Genomic DNA, 12,840 nt, shown 5'->3' on the forward strand with positions numbered 1-12,840 from the left:
TTGCAAGTAGCTTTCATTGTTTTCATTTAAGGGTGTTACTGACTTACGATTGTTTCCGTTTTTGAGGTAATGATATGTGATTAGTAATTGCACTAAATATAAAAACTTAAATCGGGATTGCCCTTTCAAACACATACATTAGAAACTAAGTACCAGTGGCAATACTTGTATACAAAATAGTCTCCTTGGTATCTATGTATTTGTTTGTATGGTGGTCGCACTTTTGGAAGTAGGACTGTTGAGCTCCCGAATAGTGTTGAACTCCTTTACCACGTGGTCAGAAAATCTTTTTATTTTAAACAAGTATTTAACCACAGATGCGTAAGAAAATAAACTAATTATGCTATCAACTTTCAATTTTTTGAGACGAGATCAAACTTTCTCTCACGATAACGCACAATAACTTGGCACCTAAGCACAAACTTCCCATAAATACTTTTGTATCACCTTAGCCTCATTTTTTTTTCTTTTGTAATTCATTAATAGTTGAAAGTTAATAGCACAACACAATTCGTGATTAATCTCACACTTTGCTCATATTTCAATTTTTGTCATTCTTGTGCATCATAGATTCTTCATTTACATTATCGTCGGATGTTTTCGGCAATTCAAAGACAATCGAGCTTTTCCCAGAAAAAAAAAGATCTCACAAACCTGATTATTCAACTCGGCCTAAGTATAAATAATTTACGTTTATACCAATTTCTTTATTAACATGTATATTGAACTTGCTTTTATTACTTGAATAGTAAGAAATGACTGTATCGGTTAAGGTTTATGCATCCATTAGCTAAAATACAACCAAACTCAACTGATCGTCTCAACTATCACGCTATCGACTTTCCAGGAATTAAAAATTCCTGTCTTCATATCCTGTTGAATGATGTAAAAGAACTTGAATAATTTTCTTCCTTCTATAAGCTTAACAGTATATACCCGGACGTAAAATCTTTGAATATGGAGTCTTTAAAGGGATGAATTTGTTTGAAGTAAATTTGTCTGTTGAGAAACGCATATAAGCAATAAAAGATGATTTCAACTGTTTACTTTTTCTTTTAATACGTAGTTGTATATTTTCACAATTATCCATCGATAGTCTTTATACTACTTTTGAATGGCTCTAAAAGTAGGAATCAAACTGAACCAGAAGTAATTCATAATCATTATGGTAAAATGAACAGAAAACAAGATGTTCTTCCTTCTCTTTGTATAGAACTGGCTCATTATTGGGGATTTATTTTTTGAAAGTTGTTGCGCTACAGTTCGAACTCCGAAGAACTAATCAGGAAATTTACTTTGATAGAATTAATTCAATGAAATAATGTTTACAGTAGCAAATTCTTCTTTCAGCATCTTGTCTGCATTGGGAACAGACATCATAGGCGTTACTGTATTTGGAACTAAAATTCAGTCTCTACGTGATCCAGATAATGAGTTTGGTGTAATGTTAAAGAGAATTGCTCTGCTGAATCCAATAGAGAATCCGGCTCCTTTATATTTAAGCAGTAAGTAGGAAAATTTACTATATTCTAATGCATCAACAATAAGGATGTAGACGTTATTTGGAAAACGTACATTTTCTGTGGTCAGTTTTTTTATTTTTCTCCAAGTTCAATACGGTGACCATAGCAGTTAAGATCTCAGTAAGTTCAGACAATGTAAATTATTATAAAACTTGACATAAAATACTAGTAAGGGTTATGGCCAGGTTGTGTGTATGGCCATAAAGAGACTAACTTAGAATTTAGAGCTAAATATTTCTAAAAGTATGGTTTTATGAAAAATTGTTTCTCTATAAAAAATATTGTGTTATCTATGTTCTATAAATCGGCACTAAGTTAATCTCTTTATGTTTAACCATAACAAATATATTGTTATTTTATCTGGGTATTGTTCATTTGACAGTTCCAGGGGCTATTTTCCAATATGGCAGCCGAAGGTCAGGTGGGATTTCAGGGGACTTTTAGTAGCTTGTAACTAATTTGTTCCTTACTTTTAGGTAATTTGACTCTACTAACTAAGAAAAGATACTTTTAACATTTTTAAGTAGCATTTTCGCAAACAGTTACTCCATGCTTTTTGTTAAGATTTATGCATATCTGAAGGTTCTACTGAATCATTGGTTACGGTTCTGGGCTGACCGAACTGTAATTGCGGAAGGGGTACTAAATACATAATAATATAGAATATATTTTTTTCTTTTATGATTTTCTAACTGTGTTGGCAGTTGTATCATATCAGTAAATTACGTTAACCTTCAATAAACTGATATATTTTAGTCAATAATATATTGTGAGCTACATTTAATATAAAAATGCATATTTCCATTGCAGTTCTTCTTCCGTTTCTTCAGGACTACTTTGATTTGTTTGATAGGAAAGCTCTGAACTATTTCACAGCAATGTGCAAGGACATCTTCAGGGAAAGACGGAAATCCAAACAAAAGTTCGGCGACTTCATAGACATATTGCTCGACCTTGAGCAACAGGTGAGGTTTTGTTTTGTTTTAAACAATTCTGTCGGTCAAATATCCAACAATAGTGCATTCATGCAAAACTAATTGGGCGAGTATTTAAAGAACAATTGCACAGTTCGTGTAATACTGAATGACATTGCTGTCAACGTTTTGGGTGTTCTTCATAAATAATAAGTCGCTGATAGTTTGAAAACGTCGCAAATAATGGAATGTTTTAAGTTGAACACGAGTAAGATAAACGCCATTATTAACAGTATATCGATATTGTTTAAAGATTATGTGTAACACTTAACACAGCGATGCAAATAAGCACTCACCCACTCGCCCGGGTTGAGTGGTTCATCGGTGCGGGCGAATATTTAATATCATACCGAAGGTAAGGAAACGATTTCTATTGTGGGATGTGGGCTACTAGCTATTCTTCTTGTGCTAGTAAAATTTTGTTGCTTATTTGCATCTCTGACTTAACACGATACCGTAAGTACTTAAAGTCGTCTGAATACAAGTAATAGAGGTATCTGAGAACAAATTAAATATGTGGAATGCTCACTTCTAAATTAGCATCATTCACCAACACTTTAGTGACTGCTTCATTTGTGTTTGAGCGCAAATTAGTTACTCGTAGAACCTGTTCCACTCCAGCTTTCCACACTAATTGTAAATAAACACAACGTTGGGTAGTCACAATTTGAATAGCTATTATTTCGTCTTCTTGCAAATGAAAAGTTTCAAAAATCCAATCGTGCAAATCAAAAGCACTAGGTTCCGGTGTGCCATTTTCAAAGAGAAACTGAATCGTGTTTAGACATTACATTTGCCTTGACTTTTACAGGTCAAAATAACAAATCATACACCTGCAACAAACTCGATAAATACTTAGGAATATTATGCCTTATTAACACTCGTACTTAACACAGTAGAGACAGTCTTCAGACAACTTTTCCACACGTCCTCTCTCGTCGATGGTTCGTCCTCGTACCTGCCTTAGACTAGTAGGAAAAGACCAACAAAGAAGAAACCAGTCTCTTAATGATCGAGGCAACACACTATCGCTAGAAAACGTGAAAATGTGGTAAAAAGAGGCTAAGTCAATGGAGTTAATGAAGTATAACTGATAGCATTAGAAGCCAAACTCCAAATTAGGGTTTTACCTTGGGTTGAGTTCTGTTCCATTTTTCTCATCTTTTTTATTTTCATATAATCATACAATGCGTATAACACTTCAAAATTAACAAGAACTGAAACAATATAATAGGAAAGGTAAAATTATTTAATTGTCTTTAAATGTGACATATTCGATAATATAAAACTGTACTCATGGATTGTTTATGAATGTTCAATACTATTTCGCCTTTAGTTTGTAGATAGATTTACGATGTAACTTACCATAGCCTCTCAAGTGGAAAATGACAAAGAACTGCAGCTTCAATAGTATGAATTTATTAACAGTTTATTACATTATCATTTTATTAAAATTTGACATTTACATCGCCTTACAGTTCACCAGTTGCCATTACAACGAACACTAGTAATTCTTTAACTCCAAGAATACACATGTTTTGCTCTGTGAAAAGAAGTGCAATAGCGTAGTCAGCAAGGTGTTTGCCTATCAACTGGTCGACCTGGGTTCGAATCCTGGTATGGGTGGAAAAGTTTTGTATTTCTTGTTCCAATGCTGTTCTGAGGCTCATTCAGATGCTTTAAAGTCAATACCTTCAACAATCTATTAAAGTACAGGTGACAGAAGTATGGTGTTGACTACACAAGTTTCGAAGAGGGAATAGCTACAGCTAGTCACAAAAGTCTCTGCACAACATGTAGCAGACAAAGCAAAGCTATAGGATGTGAAAAGTAAGGGAGGTAATAATGTGTAGTGGCACTATTTGTAGTCGAGGGTACCTAGTTGAAAAGTGTACAAAATATTGTGCTGATGTATTTGACCACTTAGGCGTAAAAGGTTAATAAATGTACAAACAGCGAAATTAAGATCAAAAAATTTTCTGTGTACAGCAGGAATAGTAGCGATCCTTGTGTTTTCGGCATTAGTATGTGAACCAACGACTTGAATCCTGTTTGGCAGTAGCAGTTTGTCAGTCAGAACGAGTAAAACAGGGAACCAGTCAAGCAGTTGTGCATAAGAAAATGGAAGTACCGAAGCCTATTCGCGAACTGATAGTGAAGTTACATAAAGGACAATCCCTTCGACAAATAGCGAAATACGTTAAGAAAGCACACTCTACGGTGCAGTATGTGATAAAGAGATATAAGGAGACAAAATATTATGAAGACCGAAAGCGTAGTAACCGCCCAATGAAACTGGAAGTGCATAATCAATGTGCCATTCTACGAACAGTCAGGAGTGAACCACGAACGAGTGTACCGAAACTTGCTAGAATGCTGGAAACTATGATGTGAAAGTTGTGCCTGAAAGTGTTCGCAGGGTTATCAGAAAAGCGGATATAATGGTCATGCTTCGTGCAGCTAGGAAAAAGACAAAAGTTTTAAACAAAACGCATAACATTGACATCTTATTAATAGCAAAGGACAAGAGCTAGCGAGAAATAGATGTGAACAGGATAGAAGAAAAACAACGAAATGGCGTGCAAGTACAGCATCAAACAACTAACATTGTAACGCCACCATTGTATTTCTGAATAACTTCTAGCCCGAAGTCATCTATTGCATTACTCTATTCCCATTTAATTTTGTGCTGGTTAAAGCAAAAATGGTTATACCGTTGGATTTATGGTAAAATTTGATATTAATAAGGTGTCACTGTTATGCGTTTTGTTTAAAACTTTTGTCTGATTCAAAATGGCGGATTTAAACATGGCCGCCATCAAGGCAACTCTTACCATAGACCTAATATTTATCCACCTGCTTTTTTATTTAATTATTATCATTAACACAAAATTTACAAGGTGGGGTAAAGGACTAATACATATGCTGCAACAATATTTAATTTCCCTGTAACTTTTTACCAATTGCGCGTAAATCTAAATTAACGTCACCATTGTTCTTCTGATTAAATTTGCGTCTTAAATCATGTATCACATGACCCTATTCCTATTTTAAAAACTTAACCTTAATTCAAAATGGCGGATTTCAAGATGGCCGCCGTCAGGTATACCCTTACTATATGACTTCCCCCTAGTCCTAATATGTACCCATATATTTGTTATTCACCTTTTGTCGTTACAAGAGGTCTTACAGGGCTTTTACCTCCAACTGTATGAAGACTATTCTGTACTTCCATGTGATGTTCTGGTAGCTGTATCTCCTAAACCCCTGGAGCTTCGCACCTACAACTTCACTGAAATACTGACCACATTTAGTACTACTTTCTCATATGTGTCTCAGTCAGCAACTCGATTCACCCAAACGTATGGTTTACTTGTCAGTCATAATCTCCTATATATATATATATATATATATATATATATATATATATATATATATATATATATATATATATATATATATATATATATAAATCAAAGTGATAAAAAGGGCTAAAGTGCATTAAAAAGGCAAAGTGTAATTTTTAGTAATGAAGATTATTATACATATTCTGTGTTAAGTGTCGTGTTCATTTCTCCTCGTTATTTTTTGTAATAGTATTCTAATAAATAAGTATAGTGTTATATAATCCATTGTTTTTTCGTTGTATGTGTGAATGATATTTGTGTGCGTTATGGTCTAGATAAACGGCTGATTGTCCGTGGGGTTTTCGAGACGAGATTTCCGAATCTCTCGGCGCCTAATGCTCATCTCATCATTGAGACCGACGAGCGATTTTGAAACAATTGGTAATCCGTTCTTGAAGAGGTCCTTCAACGTCCTACCCAGTTAAGTCCAGGTCTCCAGAAAATACCCATTGCCAGGACCACACAGAACAGTCAACAGAATACAGACAGAACAGAACAGAATACAGACAGAACAGAATAGTCAATTACAAATAAATGACAGTCCGAACAGTGACCCGATCCTCGGGTGGTTACAAATAAATGTCCGCCCGAACAGAGACCTCGAATTGGTTATAAATAAATGGCGCACGAACAGGGATCCGATACCTAGTGGGTTACAAATAAATGGCGCCCGAACAGGGACCTCGAATTTGATATAAATAAACGCAGCCTGAACAGCGACCTGATACCTAGTCGGTTATATTCTTATTTTGTGAACATTCAAATAAAGGTTTCTTGTTATTCTCAGAATGATTCGCTTTAGATTTTGATACGTTTCAAAACACTTTCAACACTGAAAGCTCAGCAAAAAGATATTTTACCCTGCCGGAAAATTATTGTTTCTTATACAGCAATGCTCTTATTCACTGGCATGAAATAACTAATATCAAAATACCCTAAAGTGTAACTCAGCTCATTTTTTACATTCAATTTAAATTTGTATTTCTTAAAGTATGAACAACTCTATCGGTCCGTTGTAGGAGACCAAATATTTTGTGCTAAAATGGGTTCGTCCATTTACGAGATATTAATTTTAAAACTTAAATATCTACAACCTGAGATGGTGTTTGTGAATTCAGCCTCAGAGAATGAGTCGCTTCTGGTCAGGCATGACACCACTTGACAGCTGAAAGTTGAGGCAAATTGGAAAGTTAAAGCTAATTGAAAAGTTAAGGCTAATTGGAAAGTTGAGAATAATTGGGAAGTTAAGGTTCATTGGAAAGTTTAGGCTAATTGGAAAGTTAAGGCTAATTGGAAAGTAAAGGCTAATTGGAAAGTTAAGCCTAATTGGAAAGTTGAAACGTGTTGGAATTCTTATCATTAGAAGTTAGGTGCTTCTAAAAGAACTTTCCTCAAAATTGCGGACATTTTACAATTTTATTTCGATAAAGATACAATAGCCAAAATATGGCTCATTCACTTTCATTCTGGAAAATTCGATGTCTAAAATGCTACTCGCAATGGAGGTAAATCACAGAAAAAATAAAAAATGTTCTTCCAAAAGTAGTTGAAGGCTGGTGTGTAAAAAGTCTAATGACCTAAACATCCTTCACAAAACAGTGACAAACCATTTGAAAAAAGATAGCTACTAAAAGCCGGTTCAATAAAAACAATAAACGTATCAATTCTTCATTCCCTGTGTCATAAATTTTTCCTTCTTGAATATGACGAGGGACGTAGAAATGTCTACAGCTGTGACATTGATAGAGCTTGGAAACTTGATTCAAATGACTTGTTCAAACTGTTTCCACACTGCTAAAAGAGATAGATACAGAGACCGCGCTGTTGTAAGTCTTCAAATAAAAAAAGGGAAATTGAAATACTTAATTGAAGGTTTGTAGTAAATTAATAAACAAGTGGTCCAATCCTTTATTATCGACTTGACTCCATGCAAATTTTTGTAACGATTTCTTTATTGCTAATTGAGAAAAAGTCAAAAAAAAGTTCCAATGTCATTAGATAGCGGAAAACTCGACTCAAATTAGTCCGAGGAAGGAGGATCTTATGTGTTCTTGACAATAAATAAGCTATATTATACATTAGTATATTTTCATATGTCTCTAATAGAAGTTGCTGTGTGAATTAGTTTTATATTTGTTTATATCCGTAAGATGGGAATAAGCAAATTAGTAAGCTTACACTAAAATGGATTTGCATATATGAAAATGTGTGACAAGCTATTTATGTATTTTCTTGTAAACTTCACTACATAAAGAATTAATACGTTAAAATATGCCTATAATTCCATGTACTTTGTTTTTACAGGCTAAGACTCCGGAATACAAATCTCTCAACATCGATGAGTACACATTGATTGGTCAAGCGGTGGACTTTCTACTGGCAGCTTTCGATACCACAGCTACCACATTGACGTTCATGCTCTACCACCTGGCGATGAACCAAGAACTTCAAGAAAAGGCGACCAAAGAAGTGATGGAAGCGTTGGAGAAGAACAAAGGAGAAATCACGCCAGAATTGATTCAAGACCTTCCATACGTGACTGCATGCATCTCGGAGGCCATGAGGCTGTATCCAACAGTACCGCGATTGGAACGCTTATGCTATAAACCATTCCAGTACAACGGACTAAGAGTGAAGGAAGGAACATTGATGATGATTCCATTATGGGCTTTGCATAGAAACCCTGAATACTTTCCAGAACCCGATCTCTATAACCCGGACCGATTCCTATCGCCTAATAAAGACAAAATTCATTCGTACACCTACTTACCTTTCGGCAGTGGACCACGCAATTGTATTGGGATGCGCTACGCCTGGCAGCAGATGAAGCTAGCTATGTGCTACATTCTTCCGGCTTTCCGCTTCGACGTCTGTTCACAGACTAATATTAACTTCCACCCTGCAACCAGAATCCTCGTGAGCTATGATCCTGTTTATCTTCGTATTCAGAAGCGTTGAAAAGATTCAAAGCAACTAGCAAGTTAGATACAAATATTCTAATTTATTTAGTTTAAAATATTTGTATCATTAAATAAATGAAAATCAAAGTTTTGCTACTAATTTATTTATTTTTTTATTAATAAAAATTATCAAGCATCTGGTTCCTTCACTTCGTAAGAAGTCAGAGAGGGATAGGAAGGATGCTTTGGAGAGCATTAAGTTATTTTTTATTGTCAGCATTGGAGTATCTCATGAATCCTTAAAGGTAGGTAGATGAAACTCAGATGTAAAATCCTCATTAATATTAAACGAAAACACCTCTACCATTACCGAAAATTTCACATTTAAAGGGGGAAAAGAGTAATTTCTGTAATATTTTGATCTCCTATTGTTTATACAGAAAATCTTATAGGGAGAATTGGATTAAATTGGAGGTATGAAATTTAGTATAAAAACTCGTAATGAAAAATATGAGGAAAATCTATTAAGCAATTTCTGGAATATTGAATTTCCGATTTTAGACTCTTGTATATCTTATTTTCTGTACAAACAACGTGCAGTTCTGCTACTTTAGACATAAAAATTATGCTATTTTTTCTCATATATTTACAATATTCTGATTAATCAATAGCCTATATTGGAAGTTTTGATGATTACGGTCAATAATATTTTCTACATTACTTGGCAATTCCTCTATACAGCTTCCGTTTAATAATCTGAGTCTATAATACTTATCACGATGAATTTTTCACCATTTCCAATATAGTTCATGAATTTTCTGATTCAAATTTTTATTCCAGGTAGTTCTGATACAAATAGCCATTGTTTGTTTTCTTGAGAGCGAAAGTTGATGAAGCTGATTAAACGTTTCATATATGCAATATAATAATAATAATAATAATAATAATAATAATAATAATAATAATAATAATAATAATAATAATAATAGGTATTCTGCCCTTATTGGCAGGTCACTTGCCGCATCTGACAACCTTCCATGCTCCACGGTCTTCCGCTAACCTCTTCGTCTTCAGGTATGATCTTTCTGCTTTTATATCGTCCATTAATTGTAGCCTCCTTCGCCCTCTCCCTCTTTTTCCTGACACCATACCCTCTAACACGTCCCACATGATACAATATCTTCTTACGCAATGCCCCAAACCAATTCCTCTTCCTCTTCTCAATAATATATAAAAGTGTTCTTTTCTTCCCCACCATCTCTAACACCCTTTCATTCGTTTTGCGGGAGACCCAACCAGGGCCGGATCCAGGACTCTCTGAGGGGGGTGCACCAATAACTACCAGTACATTTGAATTAAATTTTAGTTTTTTAAATGCTTTTAGATATCTGTGATGTGAATGAGAAATTTCTTTGAAAATGCTAAGTGTTTGCTCTCAATGAATTCTTTTCTTTCAACCTTCAGAAAATTGACTTAAACTATTGGTTTTGCAAAACTCACTGCTAACTTCTCACTTTAGATAGTGTATATTTACAACGAAGGGGGTGCACGTGCACATTGCACACCCTAAATCCGACCTTGAACCCAACTAATTTCCTCCATTCTTCTCCTCACCCACATTTCGAATGCTTCCAGTCATTTTTCATCACTTTTGCGTAATGTTCATGTTTTTGTTCCATACAGTACAACACTCCACACGAAGCATATATACAGGGTGTCTCAAAAGTCTGTTACCACCACTATTAAAATCCAAATGGATATACTTTCAGCGAATTTGATGTGGTAGGTGAACTTGAGGGTTAGGGGGACACTTTCTGGCGTAGGTTACGCAGACGACCGCCATCTTGGTGCCGCCATCTTGAATTTAACTTTTTTTATTACAAACGCTACGTGGGTAATGTAATACATGATCATAGGCTAGAATTTCACCAGAAAACCGAATCTGAAGTCAAAATGCAGTTATCGTTATGTGGTAAACAGTTATCCGCAATTGCAGGTGTGACTTTCGTATTACATAATGTGCTCAACATGTTGTCCGTGCTGCGCAATGCACGTGTTCAGAGGCTTCTTCCAATTGCTATGGACACGTATTAAGGTTTCTGTGGATATTTGTTCACAGGCAGCCATGATACGTTCTTCCAGATGGCGAACATCACGAATTTTCACAGCATACACCATAGCCTTCACATTTCCCCACAGGTAGAAGTCAAGGGGAGTTAAGTCTGGTGATCGGGCAGGCCATTTCACTGGTCCACGTCGACCAATCCACGTCCCAGGAAATTGTTCATCCAGGAACTGACGCACCTGGATGCCATAATGGGGAGGTGCACCATCTTGCTTGAAGAACCTGGGGAAGGTACCATCCTCGGACATCAGAGCCGGCATTATGTTTTCCCGCAACAACGCGAGGTATCGGTTTGCATTTAACGTTCCTGGAATGAAAAACGGACCGATGATCTTTGTTCCCCATATGCCTGCCCATATCATAGTTTTCCATGCACCGGTCATTTTCAAGGGATCTGTCCAAGCGGGGTTGTCACTGGACCATTAGCGCATGTTTTGCCTATTGACCTCACCATTTACGTAGAAATGGGCTTTATTCGAAAAAAGTATCTGCATAGCGAACTGCGGATTTACTCTCAATTGCTCAATAGCCCACCCGCAAAACTGGACGCGACGATCGGGATTGTCCTCCGATAAATGTTGCTGCAATTGCATCTTATATAGATGTCAGTTATACCTTTGGAGCACCCTGTGCACTGAACAGTGACTCACAGCACACTGCATTACTAAACAACGTGTGCTTCGCTGCAGCGACTTCGAGAAGGAGGCCAGCACGGCAGAAGCTGTTTCTTCGTCCGTGGCTGTCCTTGGCCGTCCACTACGGGGTCTATCCACAACTGTTCCCGTTTCCTCGAATTTGGTCAATAACCGTGCCACTGCAACATGCGATACAGGTGCTCGTTGTGGATGACGCCATTGAAATCGGCAGCCACTGCGCGGGCACTCCTCCCACCCCATATTTTGATGATCTGGATGCGTTCGTCCCTCATTAACGGCATGATTCACAACCTGCAACACAAAAGAAACGCAGTCAAATTCACAACTTCAATTGCAGATAACTGTTTACCAGATAAAGATAAATGCATTTTGACTTCAGATTCAGTTTTTTGGTGAAATTCTAGCCTATGATCATGTATCACATGACTCACATAGCGTTTGTAATAAAAAAAGGTAAATTCAAGATGGCGGCACCAAGATGGCGGTCGTCTGCATAACCTACGCCAGAAAGTGTCCCCCTAACCCTCAAGTTCACCTACCACATCAAATTTGCTGAAAGTATATCCATTTGGATTTTAATAGGGGTGGTAACTGACTTTTGAGACACCCTGTATTATGAGTACTTGAAAATATTATTACCTTCCCTCAGTTTATCAGGCATATTTCCATCTTTGACCAGTTATACGAAAGGGTAGTACATCAGAGTCTTCGTGTTTCTTCTTCTTTGCTTTTCGTAAATGAAGTAAAAAATCCTCTGAAGATCACCCATGCTCTCAACGGTCATATTTTCTACGAACATAATAAAGTTCCCATGTGATTCACGTGTATTGAACTCCCATTCAACATTCACATCCCATCCAACCAAGGAAAGCGTAACAAAATAAATGATTATTTCTTACTTTCATACACGATATAGCGACTCATAAGGGATCAAAGAATTTCTATAACAGAAACATTAAAACTATTCTCCACTTTACTTAGAGTTCGTGCAAATTTCTTAGTTGAATCAAGAGAATTACTATACGTGTTCTTTTTTCTGCCTTCACAAATCCTCTATCAATGTGACAATAATGTTGTAAAGAGAAATCGGCTCTTACTCCTGAATATATCTGTATGATTGGAGGGGACAATCGAGGGGGGGAGGAAATTAGCAGTTATCGGGTGTTTATTCCTGACATGCTAAGAGGAATAAGCACCCGATCACATTTACTTAACAAGGGAATTGTTCAACAAAAATGTATCAAACACATAAGGT

At 36.2% G+C, this 12,840-nt stretch overlaps 1 protein-coding gene across 1 annotated transcript in view; it reads left to right on the top strand.

The window, feature by feature from the left end:
* The window catches only part of LOC145682958 (cytochrome P450 3A13-like), a 29,924-nt gene extending 20,956 nt beyond the window's left edge, over positions 1 to 8,968 (top strand). The window contains exons 3-5 of the mRNA XM_081754320.1: positions 1,351 to 1,505; positions 2,334 to 2,488; positions 8,209 to 8,968. Of these exons, the coding sequence (XP_081610446.1) occupies positions 1,351 to 1,505; positions 2,334 to 2,488; positions 8,209 to 8,862 (964 nt within the window). The 3' untranslated portion in view covers positions 8,863 to 8,968. The remainder of the gene's footprint in view (positions 1 to 1,350; positions 1,506 to 2,333; positions 2,489 to 8,208) is intronic.
* Positions 8,969 to 12,840: the final 3,872 nt, after the last annotated feature.

This window comes from Thermobia domestica, chromosome 1 (genome assembly GCF_964235325.1).
Source record: "Thermobia domestica chromosome 1, izTheDome1.hap1.1, whole genome shotgun sequence".
NCBI classification, from domain to species: Eukaryota; Metazoa; Arthropoda; class Insecta; order Zygentoma; family Lepismatidae; genus Thermobia; species Thermobia domestica.